At 38.2% G+C, this 19,901-nt stretch overlaps 1 protein-coding gene across 1 annotated transcript in view; it reads right to left on the bottom strand.

Annotated features, from left to right (window-relative positions):
- LOC122148743 (NADH dehydrogenase [ubiquinone] 1 beta subcomplex subunit 9-like) overlaps positions 1-19,525 on the bottom strand; it is a 146,127-nt gene extending 126,602 nt beyond the window's left edge. Inside the window, exon 1 of the mRNA XM_042776123.1 lies at positions 19,312-19,525. Within this exon, the coding sequence (XP_042632057.1) occupies positions 19,312-19,440 (129 nt within the window). The 5' untranslated portion in view covers positions 19,441-19,525. The remainder of the gene's footprint in view (positions 1-19,311) is intronic.
- Positions 19,526-19,901: the final 376 nt, after the last annotated feature.

Raw genomic sequence — 19,901 nt, 5'->3', positions numbered from 1 at the left:
TTACTACTCAACAGATCCGGGGTAGAGACCTGCACTGAGTACCGTGGGACCCAACGCAGCAGGGTGCAGCACAGGACAACTCTTGATGGGTGAGTGCAGGTGGGAAGAGATTTGTGTGTTTGTGTGTGGGATGCGGGAGAATAAAATGATTTGTGGGACTCACACTTTTGCGGGTGGTAGCGTGACAAAACATGAATGTCGCAAGCAGGAATGGGACCAGGTATGATATATTTCTGCGGGAGCTGGACTGAAAATTCCATCCTGCGCAGGTCTCTAATCCGGAGCTCACTGACAAATATCTTTTGTTGTAAGATGCAGCTCCCTGTACACAGAGTGCACATGATTGCGAAATCGAAAGGGAAAGTAAACAGCGCGAGTGCTCATTCTCCCCACTGATAGCGGCTCCCTGAGACAATTATATGCAATATTAGAATATTTGCGGGAGCGGGCGGGGACAAGCCTTGCAGGAGCAGAACACACGCTGTCACTGTTTAAGTTCAGAGGTAAGAAGACTGCTATATAGCGATCAGGATATAAACTCAAAACGAAATAACCGGTATTAATCTTGTATACATTTATTTATATATTTATTTACATTTACATTTACACAGTCATTTAGCAGACGCTTTTATCCAAAGCAACTTACAAATGAGGACAATGGAAGCAATCAAAAACAACAAAAGAGCAATGATATATAAGTGCTATAACAAGTCTCAGTTAGCCTAAATGCAGTATACGTAGCAAGGGCTTTTAAATAATATAATAAATAAAAAAACTGATAGAATAGAAAAAGAATAGAGCAAGCTAGTGTTAGAGGTCTTTTTTTTATAATTGTATAAAAAATTAAAAGAAAATAGATAGAATACAAAAAGATTAGAAAGGTAGATTTTTTTTTTTTTTAAATAGAATTAGAATAGTGAGTGCAAAAGTTAGAGGGGTCAAATAAAGATGGAAGAGATGTGTTTTAAGCCGATTCTTGAAGATGGCTAAGGACTCAGCTGCTCGGATTGAGTTGGGCAGGTCATTCCACCAGGAGGGAATATTTAATTTAAAAGTCCGTAAAAGTGACTTTGTGCTTCTTTGGTATGGCACAATCAAGCGACGTTCACTTGCAGAACGCAAGCTTCTAGAGGCACATAAGTCTGAAGTAATGAATTTAGGTAAAGGGGTGCAGAGCCAGTGGTGGTTTTGTATGCAAACATCAATGCCTTGAATTTTATGCGAGCAGCTATTGGTAGCCAGTGCAAATTGATAAACAGAGGTGTGACGTGTATTCTTTTCGGCTCATTAAAAATTCATCTTGCTGCCGCGTTCTGGATTAATTGTTAAGGTTTGATAGAACTGGCTGGAAGACCTGCCAAGAGAGCGTTGCAATAGTCTAGCCTGGACAGAACAAGAGTTTTGAAAAAAAGGAGTTGTGCAGCATGTTCCAAAAGAAAGGGCCTGATCTTCTAAATGTTGAATAAAGCAAATCTGCAGGACCGGACAGTTTTAGCAATGTGGTCTGAGAAAGTTAGCTGATCATCAATCATAACTCCAAGGTTTCTGGCTGTTTTTTGAAGGAGTTATGGTTGATGTGCCTAACTTGATGGTGAAATTGTGATGAAATGATGGGTTTGCTGGAACCACAAGCAGTTCTGTCTTGGCAAGGTTGAAGTTGAAGGTGATGGTCCTTCATCCAGCAAGAAATGTCTGTTAGACAAGCTGAGATGCGAACAGCTACCGATGGATCATCAGGATGGAATGAGAGGTAGAGTTGAGTGTCATCAGCATAGCAATGGTATGAAAAGCCATGTTTCTGAATGACAGAACCTAATGATGCCATGTAGACAAAGAGAAGAGAAGTGGTCCAAGAACTGAGCCCTGAGGCACCCCAGTAGTTAGATGTTGCGACTTGGACACCTCACCTCTCCAAGATATTTTGAAGGACCTATCTGATAGGTAAGACTCAAACCACTGGAGTGTGGTTCCTGAGATGCCCTTTGTCAGTAGGGTTGACATGAGGATCTGGTGGTTAACTGTGTCAAAAGCAGCAGATAGATCAAGCAAGATAAGTATTGAAGATTTTTATTCCGCTCTTGCCAGTCTTAGGGCTTCAACAACTGAGAGCAAGGCAGTCTCAGTTGAATGTCCACTTCTGAAGCCAGATTGGTTGCTGTCCAGGAGGTTGTTCTGTGTGAGAAAGGTAGAGACTTGGTTGAATACAGCTCGTTCAAGTGTTTTTTGAATGAAGGTAGTGAGGGAAACTGGTCTGTAGTTCTCTAAAAGTGATGGGTTGAGGGTGGGTTTCTTAAGTAGTGGAGTTATATGAGCCTGTCTAAATGATGAGGGGAAAACACCTGTATGAAGGGATGTGTTAATGATGTGAGTGAGTGCAGGTACAAACCCGATTCCGAAAAAGTTGGGACACTGTACAAATTGTGAGTAAAAAAGGAATGGAATAATTTACAAATCTCATAGACTTATATTTTATTCACAATAGAATATAGATAACATATCAAATGTTGAAAGTGAGACATTTTGAAATGTCATGCCAAATATTGGTTCATTTTGGATTTCATGAGAGCTACACATTCCAAAAAAGTTGGGACAGGTAGCAATAAGAGGTCGGAAAAGTTAAATGCACATATAAGGAACAGCTGGAGGATCAGTTTGCAACTTATTAGGTCAATTGGCAACATGATTGGGTATAAAAAGAGCCTCTCAGAGTGGCAGTGTCTCTCAGAAGTCAAGATGGGCAGAGGATCACCAATTCCCCCAGTGCTGCGGCAAAAAATAGTGAAGCAATATCAGAAAGGAGTTTCTCAGAGAAAAATTGCAAAGAGTTTGAAGTTATCATCATCTACAGCGCATAATACCATCCAAAGATTCAGAGAATCTGGAACAATCTCTGTGCGCAAGGGTCAAGGCCGGAAAACCATACTGGATGCCCGTGATCTTCGGGCCCTGCATCACATACAGGAATGCTACTCTAATGGAAATCACAACATGGGCTCAGGAATACTTTCAGAAAACATTGTCGGTGAACACAATCCACCGTGCCATTCGCCGTTGCCGGCTAAAACTCTATAGGTCAAAAAAGAAGCCATATATAAACATGATCCAGAAGTGCAGGCGTTTTCTCTGGGCCAAGGCTCATTTAAAATGGACTGGTCAAAGTGGAAAACTGTTCTGTGGTCAGACAAATCAAAATTTGAAGGTCTTTTTGGAAAACTGGGACGCCATGTCATCCGGACTAAAGAGGACAAGGACAACCCAAGTTGTTATCAGCGCTCAGTTCAGAAGCCTGCATCTCTGATGATATGGGGTTGTATGAGTGTGTGTGGCATGGGCAGCTTACACATCTGGAAAGGCACCATCAATGCTGAAAGCTATATCCAAGTTCTAGAACAACATATGCTCCCATCCAGACGTCTCTTTCAGGGAAGACCTTGCATTTTCCAACATGCCAACAATGCCAGACCACATACTGCATCAATTACAACATCATGGCTGCGTAGAAGAAGGATCCGGGTACTGAAATGGCCAGCCTGCAGTCCAGATCTTTCACCCATAGAAAACATTTGGCGCATCATAAAGAGGAAGATGTGACAATGAAAGAAGACCTAAGACAGTTGAGCAACTAGAAGCCTGTATTAGACAAGAATGGGATATTCCTATTCCTTAAACTTGAGCAACTGGTCTCCTCGGTCCCCAGACGTTTGCAGACTGTTATAAAAAGAAGAGGGGGTGCCACACAGTGGTAAACATGGCCTTGTCCCAACTTTTTTTGAGATGTGTTGATGCCATGAAATTTAAAATCAACTTATTTTTCCCTTAAAATTATACATTTTCTCAGTTTAAACATTTGATATGTCATCTATGTTGTACTCTGAATAAAATATTGACATTTGAAACTTCCACCTCATTGCATTCTGTTTTTATTCACAATTTGTACAGTGTCCCAACTTTTTTGGAATCGGGTTTGTACAACTGCAGGAGAAATGGCTTGAAGGAGATGAGATGGAATAGGATCAAGCGGACAAGTAGTAGGATGATTAGAAAGGATGAGTTTGGAGACTTCTGCCTCAGAGAGTGAAGAGAAGGATGTGAATGAGTGTATGTTTTGCTGGTGAGATGTGCTTGATGGATTGTGGTGTGGAAAATCGTCAGCTATTAGAGATGAAGCAGGAGGGGGAGGAGGAGGACAAAGGAGCGAGGAAAATGTTTTAAAAAGCATGCGAGAGTTAGACAAGGTGTGCTGTCTGCAGCCTTTGTCTGCGCTGATCTTCATTTACAAACACGTCATTAAAATGAACTGTAACTCAGTGAATACTCAACAGAGACATCAGAGAGATATCTATAGAAAGCCTGACATGTCTACTTTTAAACTAAACTAAGCTACCGAAAACAAATATTCTGTGATAAAGTAATCCACATGAAAACAACGCGATGTCCGTTTTTCACGTCTCCCTTCATAATCTTCTAATGCGACCATGCCCCCGCGCTGAACGCGCTATTCAGATTCTAATGTTTCACTGAAGCGCGCGGCTTGAATACGCCCACACAACAGAAGACAACGCAGTGAGACTGTTCTTCAGGTTTTTTTATTTTACTGTTTGCTTCGAGATGAGAGGAATAAGACATAATTCACCCCAAAAAGATGTGATGTGGTTGAGGATTTGAGATTTGGATTTCCTCAGAAAAAAAGAATGAAGCACTTTATTCAGCAGAGATCATAAACACGAGTAATCTTTTTTTATTTATTTATATACTTGTACTAGATTTTCACATAACGTGTAAACATTTTACTAGTTAGACTTTTTCCAAAGACTTTTTCCAAAATTTTATTCCTGACTAAATGTATAATCAAGTGAAATATTATGAAGTTTCAATAACAATATACAATACTATACCATTCAAAAGCTTGATGTAAATATAAATGTAACAAATAAATGTAACTGTAACAAATGTAACAAGCAATGCTGTTCTTTCAATTTATCCCCCCTAAAAAAAACTGGAAAAAAAAATTCTCAGCTCTTTTCAACATTAATAATAATAATAATAATAATAATGATAATAATAACAATAAATATTTTTTGTAGAAAATAAGATTGTTAAAAGGATTTCTGAAGGATTGTGTGACTGGAGTAATGATGCAAAAAATTCAGTTTGAAAGACAGCTTTGATTGTTCCTAATAAACTGTTTGACTGCACTCACAAGTGAAGTAAATTATGTTGTGGGATGATTAAATATATTCTAAATAAACTACAAACATAAAATTATATACATTTATTTTGTCCTCACATTCTTTCTTGTAACTCATCCCTCTCAGTGACACACCTGACTGAATGGCTCATTATGCAGCTCATTATGCAGGCCTTTGTCTTCTCAGGTGTGAATCACAATGGTATTCATGATAGTTGACGCCTACTCGCATATGACTTTTACCAACAAAAAGTGTCTTAGAAAATTTAAATCAATATATTGTTTTCTGTAAGTGAGTAAACAAGATGATTTTTACGTCGTTTAGAAAAAAATTTCTAGGCTACAAGCTCCAGTTCTCAAAAGTCCTGGGAACCAATGTTCTGTATGTGTTTTATTGCCTTATTCAAGTGATTTAACATTTTTAGTTTTTCACTAACCACGCATAACATTTTTTTTCTCAAAAACACAATCATGTACATACATGCTGCTTACATATTATTATAGCCCAGCTTGTGCTGATTACAGTGAGATTAGACTTTAGCCATTTAGATATAAGAAACTGAAAAAAACACAAATGTCAGGGCATGACAAAACTTCTCCAGGCCCCAAAAATACCCTTAGACTCCAGAGGGTTAAGGTCAGTAGTATTTTTGGATTTGCGCCACACCCTTTCAGCAGCTCTAAGCTTAGAACGATGTTCGCGTAGAACATCAGATAACCAAGGGGCTGGGGCTGAAGGGGTGGTACGGGCTGGCCTGGAAGACAAGAGGCAAACAGTGTCTAAAGATGTTGTGGTGGTGGAGAAGGTATTATTAGTAGTGTTGTTATCAAAAGAGGCTAACAGTTTAAGGGAAGGAAGCCAAGATGAAACCATTGCAGATAGCCGGGAGGGTGAGAGTGAGCGTAGGTTACATCGAAAGATGATATGTGTTGGGGTAAGTGATGTGTCAGGAACCATGTTGAGGTTAAGAGTGAGGAGGAAGTGATCTGAGGTGTGCAGTGGAGTAACCAGTACATGATCAGTGGAGCAGTGTTGTGTGTAAATAAGATCTAGTTGGTTGCCTGATTTGTGAGTAGCAGTAGTTGACACTCGGTTGAGATCAAAAGAGGCAAGCAGAGTGTGGAAGTCAGCAGATTTTATCTAGGTGGATGTTGAAATCTCCAAGCATAACTAGGGGAGTGCCATCCTCAGGAAAGGTTGAGAGCAGCACATCTAATTCATCCAAACAGTTACCTAGTGGTCCTGGGGGTCGATAGACAACTACAAAATGTATTTTAAGAGGGTAGGTAACAGTAACGGAATGAGATTCAAAGGAACTGTTGATACCCAAAGATGGTAAAGGATTAAATTTCCAATCATTAGAGATGAGCAGACCAGTACCTCCACCTCTTCCAGTCAAACGGGGGGAGTGGGAAAATGAGAAATTATTGGAGAGGGCTGCAGGTGTTGCATGTCAACAAAGATGATGCATACATACAACATGAGCAGTTTTTAATCTAAATAAGATTGTATAATTTCAAAATTTGAAGCAAAAACAGAATGATTTGACTTCAGTTTTGTGAAACTATACATACAAATATCTGCATGAAACAGAAACATCAGACAAGCTGAATGAGACACAGATTCACTCTCTGCCAGCAGTAGGCATGGGCCAATATGAGATTTTGATGGTATGATTACCTTAAGCAAAAATATCACAGTTTTACGGTATTGTTGTTACACCTCTGAAATGTGTTCTTTTTAAATAACTGGGTAAAAAAATAATAATAATTCCCGCAAGACACAATATATTTTGTTTTTGAGCAACATACAGAATTGGAAACAGTAGAATTAGTTATTTTTTTTCTATGCTTTGTTTCCTAAAAAGAAAAAAAAGACATCTTTATTTAACCTAAATCTGTAATTACAGTAATTTAATTTTAGTTATATAATTCATATACATATTTATATCATTTCATATAATTTAGTTATATAATAATAATAATAATAATAATAATAATAATAATAATAATAATAATAATCATACATATAATTTGATTTAATAACCCAATTTGAAGCAAAAACAATGTTCTGACAAGCTTTGTGAAATTATACCACGTAAACTTTTCAGAAGACAGTCAGCTCCCCTCAGAAACACATTCATATAAACCCTCTCACTTTTGAGGATTTTCTTCCAATAGTTCGTGCATCATGAACAGTGAGTGATCTGCCTGCTACAATATTTTCTCTGGCCTGTGTTAACGGGCATTAACAGACTTCATTTTCTCACATAAATGACATTTTGGAAAATGATTGCATTGCAATGCAGTTTGTGCAAGTCCAGAACAGAGAGTTGCAATAAGGCAAAAAAAAGGCCGGTTGCCAATCGCATAAAGACCAAAGTATATTTCAGCCGTCCACGCACCGTCCGCATTACGTTATTTTTGTCATAAAGAGGGCTTATGGACAGCTGCGCACCCCATGGTACTGGGCATGTGTCAAGCTCATCCGTCTGCACTCATCTGCGGTTAAGTATACTTTTGAAAGCTGTTCGGATGCGGCTGTGCGCGAGACGGAAAGGAACTCTCAATGTGAAGTGTACCTGGGCCATCCTACACACACGTGACTGACCGCTCGCTCGCACCAACAGGAGGAGGAGGGGTCAGTGTTACTCTCTACACTGCACTCAGCCTGAGGGATTCCTACTCTTTCAGTCTTTGAGGAGACATGGAAAACAGCCCATACCGCAGGAACGGTATAATGGAAAATATTAGTGGTTTTGAAAAAAAAATTTCAAATTGCGGTATATCTTGAAACCGGTAATCGGCCCTTGCCTAGGTTTCCACTGTAAACAAAGCAGCGCTGCACTTATGAACTTTAATACGCATTATATAGAGGCAAGATGAAAAGAAAAAAAATACCATATAATCTTTTCTAAAGAGAGTAAGTTCACCTCAGACATACATTCATATAAACTCCTACTCCTAACTGAATGTGCGATTTGTTTAGCATCTCAACCGATTTGAATCGTTACATATTTGAATTTATTTTAACCAGCTCGCGGTAAATCGTTACATTCCTAAAAAACTGAAATTACACTTTCAGTTTTGATCGTACAGCTAAGAGCAATATATCAATCGAATATGTAAAGGGTCTACTTTTATTTGTATACACACATAACAACAAAACTTTGTGCATTTATAAAATAAAGAAAACAAACAGGATGAGCTGTTTGCCACCTTTGTCTGCGTGACCTTCATTTAGAAAATGAACTGTAACTCAGCAAATACTCAACGAAAAGACATGAGAGATATATCTATAGAAAGCTTGACATGTCTACTTTTAAACTAAGCAAAAATGTTTCCAAACTTTTCTTATCGAAAACAAATATTCTGTGATAAAGTAATCCATATGAAACCAACACAATGTCCAGTCTTTCAAGTCTCCCTTCATTATATCTAATGCGACTGTGCCACACGCTGAGCGCACTATAGATATTATAATTGTCCACGTAAAGCACACTGCATGTAAATCACAGTAAACAAAGCAGCGAGACTGTACCTCAAGTTTTTAAAATTTTACAGTTCACTTCGCGCTGAGAGGAAGACGACAGAATTCAGCTTAGAAAAAGACTTGCTGAGAGGAATAAGACAGAATTCACCTCAAGAAGACGTGCCGAGAAGAATAAGCTTTGGAATAACTCAGAAAAAAAAAAAAATTCCAGCAGCTTGATCCAGCAGAGATCATAAACATGAGTAAGTCTATTTTTTATTAATCTACTTGTATTAGTTTTCACATAACTTGTACACATTTTAGTAGTTAGAATTTTTCCAAACTATAATTCCTGACTAAATGTATAATCATGTGAAACATTATGAAGTTTCATTCACAGCATCTGTTTCACGATGCCAGGATTTTTTTAAAAAATTTTTTTTAATGTTCTATAACATAGGCAGCAATATGATACAAAAGTATTATGAGTTTTAATGTTACTAGCCTAATGTCAGTAAGAATGATTAGACAAAATTTTACTGTGATAGGCTATTCTTTGTTCACGGATATAGCCATATGTGTTTATAAGTATAGTTTTTGGATTGTATATGCCTAAATACAAAGCATGCTTGTGTTTATGAATGTAACTAAACTTCTGTTCATGAATATATGCTGTGGTGTAAATATTTTGAATGCGTTACACCCGGTCATTGGTGTTTGCAATAAGTACAGTGGGTAGCCAACCAGAATGAGCTTTTTACCGCCGTGAGTGCCGCTGCATCTGCAAAGTGCATTTGCAGCTTTTGACCGCTGAGTGGCGCTTTAACCACAAGTTATCAAACAAACGCATCATAGTACATTTTTGCAAAAAGCCGTCAGGTTTGACTTGCCGATGTGTTACATTTGATGGCTGCAGTCAGAGAAAATGAAAGAAAAACACTGTAGTTAAAATTTTGATGGTTTACAGATGAAAGTTTAGTACTTATGAAGTTGTGTGTTTCTTAGAACTTTTTAGTTGAGGGTTTATGTCAAGCCTATGAGCCTGTGCTTATATTTACACTAATCTACAAAGTATTACCGCACATTTTAGATTTGAAACATTTAATATGTGTGCAGTAATATTTATATACAGTAGGTGGCCAACCAGAATGAGCTTTTTACTGCCATGAGTGCCGCCGCCACCACGCCTGCAAAGTGCATTTGCAACTTTTGACCGCTGAGTGGCGCTTTAACCACAAGTTATCAAACAAACGCATCATGACACATTTTTGCAAATAGCCATCAGCTTTGCCTCACTGATGTGTTACATTTGATGGCTGCAGTCAGGGAAAATGAAAGAAAAACACTAGTTAAAACATTTAATATTTACAGATGAAAGTTTAGTACTTATGAAGTTATGTGCGTTTCTTAGAACGAATTCATCCAGGATAAATGTCAAGTCTATAAGCCTGTGCTTATATTTTCTCTAAGCTACACAGTATTACACCATATTTTAGATTTGAAACATTTAATGTGTGCAGCTTTATTTATATAATATGAATTGTGTTATATTATCCTAAAGAAATGGTGGTTTACTTTGCATCGGAGCATTAAAAGTGGTAGCCTATTTTAATGAGCTAGGCTACATGGATTTATATGTCAATATTCTCATATATTAGGCCTATATTTGTCACAAGTACATTTTTAATTTATATTTTAAAATTATTTTAATAAAACAGCATGCATTATTTCATGCACATACTTTGTTATTTTTACCTGTCCTTTATTTTGACAACTATTTTGGAAAAAGATTTCTGTCTGTACACAGATTAAGAAATTGTTGCGTTTTATGAATTATTTCCTTTATTTTAGTAAAACGTGAGGCACTGTATAATTTCGCTCCCATTATTTAGGCCTAACTAAAACAAGAAACTAACAAATTAAACCTGCACGATTTAGCTTAATCATTGAAACTGAAAAGAATGGACAGATAAAACGTCATTACGTTTAAAATCAAGTTATAATCAACAAAGTGCACAAAATGTAAAAAAAGAGCTTCATTGATCAACAACTTCAGTGATTTTAAAGGGAGCCTTCTTTAATTGCTTTCATACATTTTAAGTAATAAAAAAAAAAAAAAACAAACAAAAATACTTTGTAATGCATATGCAAAATGCGAAACGTACTCGGTTACGAACGTAAGCTCGGTTCCCTGAGATACGGAACGAGTACTGTGTATGGGGGAAAAGCTCCTTTTTTTCCTCGATGCTGAAGCCTTTTTTCAGTAACGGAGTGCAACTGCACTGCCATTGGTTTAATCAGTTAAACTTTTTAAACCAATGACGGCCCTGCGTAGCTGCGCAAGCCTGTGGCAATGCTGCGCACCATAGTCTGCCAAAATGGGCGGGTCGAATGGCTATATAAGCAGGCAATCGCCAGAGGAATTCAGGTCATACGACTGAAGCGACGACACTGAAGCCGCAGCCTCGTGGCACGGCATATAACGCAGTACTCATTCTGTATCTCAGGGAACCGAGGTTACGTTCGTAACAGAGTACGTTCCCTTTCGATACTTCACTCATACTGTGTATGGGGAACGAATTCAAACACGCCGTGCCACGGTAGGGAACGACAAGACTTATCTTGGACACTTTGGGGTCCAGGGGATAAGTGAGAGTGCCGGAGCCGTCGAACCCTTTACGCTACACTTGCTAAGAGGGAGCTAGCTCCCTGGAGGTGGCATGATGACGGAGTTCAATAGAGGCCATCGTATCATACCGAGAGGACCCGAGCATGCAAGGTCGGGATGTCCAGGTTATAGAATCTGACAAAAGTGGACAGTGAAGACCACCCGGCTCCCTCACAGATGTCTTTGATAGAGACACCACTAGACCAGGCCCACTAGTATGATATCCCTCTAGTGGAGTGGGCTCTTACTCCTATGGGGCACTCAAGGCCCATAGAGGAGTAACAGAGCAATAGCGTTGACTATCCAACGCGAGAGGCGCTGCTTTGAGACGGAAGACCCCTTGGTGCGGCCACCGAAGCAGACAAAAAGCTGGTCAGATTGCCGGAACGGCTGTGACTGCTCAATGTAGATCCTCAAAGCCCTCACTGGGCAGAGTAATTCCAGCTCTCGCTCGCCCGACAAAGGAGGCAGCGCTGAGAGGGAAATGACCTGTGCTCTGAACGGGGTCGAGAGCACTTTAGGGATGTAGCCATGCCTGGGTTTTAAAATGACCTTTGAGTCATTGGGCCCAAACTCAAGGCATGCAGGGCTCACCGAGAGGGCCTGCAGATCGCCGACACGCTTGACCGATGGTAGCGCAAGTAGCAGAGCGGTTTTGAGCATTAGGGGCCGAAGGTCAGCTGAACGTAGTGGCTCAAAGGGAGGCCCTTTGAGTGCTTCGAGGACCGTGGAAAGGTCCCAAGTGGGAACAGAGAGAGGACGTGGGGGGTTCAACCACCTATAACCTCTCAGGAAATGCACAATGAGGCTGTTTCGACCCACTGATTGGCCAGCGATAGGAGCATGGAATGGTGCAATGGTTGCTACATACACCTTGAGGGTGGAAGGGGTGAGACCCTTGTCCAGATGCTCTTGGAGAAATGACAGTATCGGAGATACAGTACAGACCAAAAGTTTGGAAACATTACTATTTTTAATGTTTTTGAAAGAAGTTTCTTCTGCTCATCAAGCCTGCATTTATTTGATCAAAATACAGAAAAAACAGTAATCTTGTGAAATATTATTACAACTTAAAATAATAGTTTTCTATTTGAATATACTTTAAAAAAAATAATAATTCATTCCTGTGATGCAAAGCTGAATTTTCAGCATAATTACTCCAGCCTTCAGTGTCACATGTAACATCCAGTCTATCACATGCAGACATGATTTAGAAATCATTCTAATATTCTGATTTATTATGAGTGTTGGAAACACTTCTGCTGTCTAATATATTTGATGAATAAAAGGTTAAAAAGAACTGCATTTATTCAAAATGATAAAAAAAATTTTAATAATATGTATTCTAATAATATATTTTCTTTACTATCACTTTTTATCAATTTAACATCCTTGCTGAATAAAAGTATTGATTTTATTTAAAAAAAGAAAAAAAATTACTGACCCCAAATCACTGCCCAGTAGTGTATATTGTAGTGTATATACAAAATATTTATATTTTAAAAACATAGCTTTTTTTTTTTTTTTTTTTTTTTTTTACTTTTTATTCATCAAAGTATCCTAAAAAAGTATCACATGTTCAGAAAAAATATTAAGCAGCAGAACTGTTTCCAACTTTGATAATGAATCATCATATTAGAATGATTTCTAAAGGATCATGTGATAATGATCCTAAAAATTCAGCTTTGCATCACAGAAATAAAAAGTATAATAAATTTAAAAACAATTATTTTAAATTGTAATAATATATCACAATATTACATTTTTTTTCTGTATTTTTGATCAAATAAATGCAGGCTTGATGAGCAGAAGAAACTTCTTTCAAAAACATTAAAAATAGTAATGTTTCCAAACTTTTGGTCTGTACCGTACATCACACTCAACAGGGTCTTCATTTCATACTGAGCACCAGTCAACGAAGACCGACCACTTCTGGGCATAGAGGTGTCTTGTAGACGAGGCTCTCGCCTGAGCAATGGTGTGTAGCATGTCCCTGGGGAAGCTTAAAGGCTCCCATCGAGGGACCATAGGTGCAGAGCCCAGAGTTCTGGCTGTGGATGCCAGATTGTCCTGTTCGCCTGAGAGAGGAGGTCCCGCCTCAGGGGGATCGGCCATGGGGCTTTCGTGGAAAGCCTGAATAGCTCAGAGGACCAGACTTGGCTCCTCCAGAGTGGGGCCACCAGGACGACTCTGTGCTTGTCTTCCCTGACTCGTCTGATGACCTGAGGGATCAGAGCGACCAGGGGAAAAGCGTAAAGGAGGAGGCTGGGCCAGTTGTGGGCCAGTGCATCTGTGTCCTTCGAAAAATAGGTTGGGCAATGAGAGTTGCCTTCTGAGGCGAAGAGGTCGACCTCTGCCTTCCCGAAGATCTCCCAGATTTTGAGAACCGTCTGGGGATGGAGCATCCACTCGAGGGGACATTGCTCCGAGACAGCATGTCTGCTTCCAGATTTGTCTTGCCAGGCAAGCGATCGCAGCCTGGGTAATGTCCATTCCAAGAGGCGCTTTGCCAGTGCGCAGAGGCGGCTGGACGAAAGGCCGCCTTGGTGATTTATGTAGAACACCATTGTCATGCTGTCTGATTGGACTAGGACGTGGTGCCCCTTCAAGATCGCCTGAAAGAATTGAAGGGCTCGTTCCACTGCCAGCATCTCGAGGCAGTTGATATGGAGATGGCTCTCCTCGTGTGACCACGAGCCGAAGGCTGGTCTGCCCTCTCACAAATCGCCCCAACCCAGGTTGGACGCATCTGTCGACAGCACTGTCCTTCTGGAAACCGCCTGCAGGGGTTCTCCACGACTGAACCAGACAGGGTTCATCCAAGGTTTCAGGGCTGCCAGACAGGCCTGGTTGACCCTGACGCGAAAGCAGCCGTGCCGCCAAGCGTGAGGTGGGACCCGGAGTTTCAGCCGCATTCGTAGGAGGCCGAGCTGTAAAACTGGGGAGGCGGAAGCCATGAGCGAGTCGCAGACTGCTCCCAGGAACGTGATACGTTGGCTGGGGAGCAGTCGAGCGTGCTATTGATATTACAATCGTCTACGTGAAGCTCACAGTGGGTAAACGCCCACTTCACAGCAAACAAAGCAGCGAGACTGTACTTCATGTTTTTTAAATGTTACTGTTCACTTCAGGCTGAGAGGAATAATACAATTCACCTCAATAAGACCGCTGAGAGGAATAAGATTTGGATTACCTCAGAAAGAAGAATGAAGCGTCTTGACCCAACAGAGATCATAAACAGGTCTTTTTTATTACTAATCTACTGGTATTAGATTTCAAATAACTTGTAAACATTTTACTAGTTAGGCTTTTTCCAAACTATAATTCCTGACTAAATGTATAATCAAATAAAACATTATGACGTTTCACTTACATCATCTCAATGTTTCACGATGCCAGGAGTTTTTTTTTTTTTTTTATGTTCTATAACATGGACAGCAATATAATATAAAAGTAATAGGAGTTATAATGTTGCTAGCTTAATGTCAGTAAGAATGATTAGACAAAACTTTACTGTTATAGGCTATTCTCTGTTCATAAATATAGCCATATACATTTATAACTATATATATATTGTATAGGCCCACATACAAAGCATGCTTGTGTTTTTAAGAATGTAACTAAGCTTCTGTTCATGGAAATCTGCTCATGTAAATATTATGAATGTATTATACCCCGCCATTGGTGTTTGCAATCGTCTGAGGTAAAAGTGTATCAAGTAAGCTGTAAATATCACTTATAATAAATGTGCTGTGTGGTAATTGTGTTCTTTTTTCCTACAAATTACTACTAGTATCAGTGACCATTAAAATTATGTTAATAATGCAGTTTATTTGCTAAACAGCATGCTTTTTTATTTCAGATAAATAATTACCTGTTGCAAAGCGAGCCAATGCAAATAAGCAGCCCACTCAGGACACAGCTATGACCAAGCGAGCCACACACTCCCATCTCTTCAAAAAAGTATGTCCTTTAGAGCACATAAACAATGTACATTTTGGAAATGCCAGGTATGTGATGTTCATTTATATATTTCAACATGACACAATACCAGTCAAAACTTTTGAACAGTAAGATTTTTTAATGTTTTTGTAAAGAATTATCTTCTGCTGACCAAGCCTGCATTTATTTGATCCAAAATACAGAAAGTTGCATTTGCTAAAGCAGTAATATTGTGAAATATTTTTTACTATTTAAAATAACTGCCCCCCCAAACTTTTTATTTGAATATATTTTAAAACTTAATTTATTCCTGTGATCAAAGCTAAATTTTCAGCATCATTACTCCAGTCTTACTCTAAGTGTAACAATATACACTATACTATTCAAAAGCTTGGAGTCAGTGTATATATAGAAATTAAAACTTTTATTTAGCACACAAGTAATGATAAATACAATAATCATGTTACAAACGATGCTGTTCGTTCAATTAATAAAAAAAAAAAACTGAAAAAAAAAAAAAAAAATCAGAATATTAGAATGTTTTCTGAAGGATCATGTGACTGCAGTAATGATGCTAAAAATTCAGCTTTGAAAGTCAGCTTTGATTGTTCCTAATAAACTGTTTAACTGCACTCGCAAGTGAATCTCTAGTTATTTTGTGGGATAATTAAATATATTCTAAATAAACTACAAACATAAAAATATATACATTTATTTTGTCCTCACATTCTTTATTGTAACTCTTCCCCTCTTGGTCACATACCTGACTGAAAGGCTCATTATGCGGGACTTTGTCTTCTCAGGTGTGAATCACACTAATATTCATGGTCAATCACGCATACTCGCATATGCCCTTTCGAAACAAAAATGTCTTAGAAAATTTTAATCAATCTATTGTTTTCTGTGAGCGAGTAAACAAGGATGACTTTCACATCATTTTGAAGCAAAAATTCTAAGCTACAAGGTCTATGTTTGACAGTCTTGTGAATAAATGCTCTGTATGTGTTTATGACCTTATTTCAGTGACTTCAAAATTTTAGTTTTTCACTAACCACGCATAAACGTTGTTTTCTCAAAAACACAATAATGTACATACATGCTATTTACATATTATTGTAGCCCAGTTTGTACTAGTGTTTTCAGTGTAATAGTGTTTTCAGACTTTAGCCATGTATATGTTTATAAGCAACTGAAAAAAGCAAAAAAGTCAGGGGATGTCAAAACTTCTCCAGGCCTCCAAAACCCCTTAGACCCCAGAGAGTTAATTACATACTAATACTATGTGTTATTATATGCATTGTAAATGATGCAGAATTACAGCATTTAAATGGTAGTGTGTTCTCCTTTGTCATATATTGTCTCTCTCAGTGACTGGGACACAGATTTTACTGATACTAGTAAAATATATATATATATATATTGAATAATTCAGGTCAAATAATGTTCTTAGTCTTTTCTTCCTGTGGGGAAACATAGCAGCCAGAAACTACAATAGTTTACTATGAATGAAATGGAAATTAAATGAAATACAATTAATTGTGTAACCAAAATACAAATAATCCCCAGGAAAAAACAAACAAAAACAATTATAAACCAGCCCGAAAAACACTGGGATTCTTATTTTGAAATGATCCTTCAGACCAGAGAGAAAATATGCATTCTTACAAACCGTCTAAAACATATTATATAAAGGTCATAAAGTAGACTGTCATAATTCATCAACTCGAGTTCATAAGAAATCACTTGGAATAAATGTGCACTATTCATTGAGTGAGAATCACTTTGAAGCAGTCTGAACGAAGTGTTTTTTCTTTATTTTAATGAAATCAATTTGAAGTTTAATAATCAATAGGCTGTATCGCGATTTATGTTTTTCCATCCCCAAAATAAGACAACTTAAAATGATCATTATGACGTTTGTTTTACCATTTCATGTATTGAAAACTTATGACAGTAAATTTAAGAAAACTCACCCGGAGGGATTTTCTTGCTTTATTCGTATTCACGTGTTTCTTAAATACATTTTACAGTTTGTGCACATCTATTTTTATTTGCAACTGAAGCGATCCGCACTACGCAAGCCCAGCCCTGTGTCTGTGAAATATCTGCTGCGTCTCTGCAGCGCACGTGGGAACATCAGCGGCAGTAAACAGTTCTGTGTGTACACAGAATGAGCAGACAGGAAACATGTAGGGCGAGGGGGAGATTTAAACACTAGTTAATCAATCGCGGATGGTTTCATTATTTTGGGCAAATTAAAAAAAAACAAAAAAAAAAAAGTATGAGGATAAAAATAAAAGTAAAAATGTTTCTCCATACCTGGGCGGCCCGCCCAAATAAAGTCTGTGTGTGTGAAGCACTGATTTGATAAAAATGTGTGCTTGTGTTCAGCATTCTTTAGAGCATTTGCAGTAATGTTACATTCGTAAGACAGACATAATGTGCCGTTGTGTACTGAAGCTTTGGAAACAAAACCAACAGTTAACCTGTTAGCCAGCACCCCCCATTATGGGACTCACAGCTGAAAGTGCCCTACCTAACTTAAAATTGTAACAGTTCCTTACTTCAGTGTGACACATAATTTTTGTGTCTTTGTAAAGAAGACCCTTGGGCTGTACTTTTATCAACCAGAGTTGATAATGCTCAAACGTAATTAAAAGTTATAGGACAACTGAAGTGCCTTAAATTTTTTTACCACAACTGAATTTTTTTTAATTTGATATAAAAATACTGAAATCAGTCCTGGAGCAATCCATGTAATGGGTTGGAAAGTCAAAAGTCTCATGAGTTTCTATTTCAAATCTGAAAGGAGATACAGACCTGAAAAATGTGATTCCTGCAATCATTTTTCTGAGGACTGTCTAGCCCCCCCCCACAAATATAAAAATATTTACAAAACTGTATTGAAGGGTTCTACCAACTATTTTAGTCATTAAACATACCACTACATATTTTTTTTTTTCAATTATAAAAACAATAGACAGAAATTTAGACATCATATAAGTGATTTATTTGAGCACTAGAAAAATACAATAAGAATAATTTGAGTAAGAAAAAAAAAAAAAAAAAAAAAAGTTTACTTTGTATGCCAATTACAGAACATCTGGGATTGTTAGAAATGCAATATTTACAATGAACTTCAATGAAAATACGCGCTGATGGCCAGTTAAGGAGATGGTAATCATATAAATGCGCCATAAAGTCAATAAATTGCACTCTATTTATATAGATGGCGTTTCACATCGATAACTGTGATTACACAGTAATAACGAGCTGATTTGCACGCAAACAGATGGTAATCATGCAGATACAGGCACATTCAACATTAAAAACACTCAAACATATATAAAAAATGTTGAAAAATAAAAAAGTTAAGTTCCAGCAAAGCTAAGTTCCGCCTCCATCAGATGACAGGTGCGTCAGAGCACGCATCACGAGCCGTCACGAGACAGCACCAGAATTCAAATAAACAATCTTCCACCTATTTTTCACTTTTTTTTTTTTTTTACTTTTTTTTGGATCATCTCATTCTACTGTATGCTACAAAACCATGCCGTTTTTTTACTACCAAGACGCAGTTATTCCATAATGGACACAAACAATTCTGTCCCTGAAGAACTGAAATGTAAACAAAGGGATTATTATCCATATTACAATGTTATTGCTTCGTTGGACTAAACGTGCTCCATGAGATGTCGTTCAGTGTATACTTACCTTTCTAACTAAACCGGGATTTACAGCTGTGGATGTGTTTTATGACTCATTATTACGACGAATCGGTTTGGGGACAGTGGTTGAGTCGATGGAGTGACAGTTGTTGTCAGGCTCATGTAGTATGTCACCCCATGTTGCTGATCATTTACTTAGTGTCACGCAGTGTGAACACCACAATGACTTCAAGACAGACAGGAAGTCATGTAGTCTGAACAGCACAGCGATCTGCCGAAATTTAAAGTTGCGTAGGTGGTGAACTTGGGCTTATGAAAACAGCAGTAAAACTGCACAGCGATACCACAATATACATTTTAGTTTGTAACTTACTTTGTAGCACTCATATCTTTCATAGGATGTTCCTCCAGGTGAGTCTGGGAACAAGTAGGGCTGCGGGTGCTGATTGGCCCAGAAGAACTCCTCCTCGCCTGCCTTCAGCATCATGGTGGCCTTCATCATGTCCTTCTCATGTTTGTTCTCATCAAAGCGAGCTCGCAGCAAACATGCATAGAAACGATATTTATCCCTAAAAGAGTAGAAAAAGTTTTTGTGAATGGTACGGTTAGGAATAATACGACATAAAAACCTATGTAACCACAAATAAAAACATGGATGGCTCATCATGAGCATAGTTAGATAAATACTACTATGGTATAAACAAAATAGCATTTGTTATGAGAAATATTACATTCCTCTGCCCTTCATGCATTATTTTAGTGCTATTGTTTCCAAAATGCCTTGGGTACCCCCCGGGTTTTCTTCATTTATGTAAACGGGTGGTGGCTACAGACAACTACACTCTTCTTATCCTTTATATTTTATGTTATGTTAAGAGTCCTTCTTTCTAATTGTACCATGAGGCAGTATCTGCAATCAGATTGCACAGGTAGACCAGCTCCTCCAGGATGGCAACATCCATA

This window comes from Cyprinus carpio, chromosome A19, assembly GCF_018340385.1.
Source record: "Cyprinus carpio isolate SPL01 chromosome A19, ASM1834038v1, whole genome shotgun sequence".
NCBI classification, from domain to species: domain Eukaryota; kingdom Metazoa; phylum Chordata; class Actinopteri; order Cypriniformes; family Cyprinidae; genus Cyprinus; species Cyprinus carpio.
Note: the sequence above shows the minus strand (reverse complement) of the source record. Positions and strands in the feature narration are given on the sequence as shown.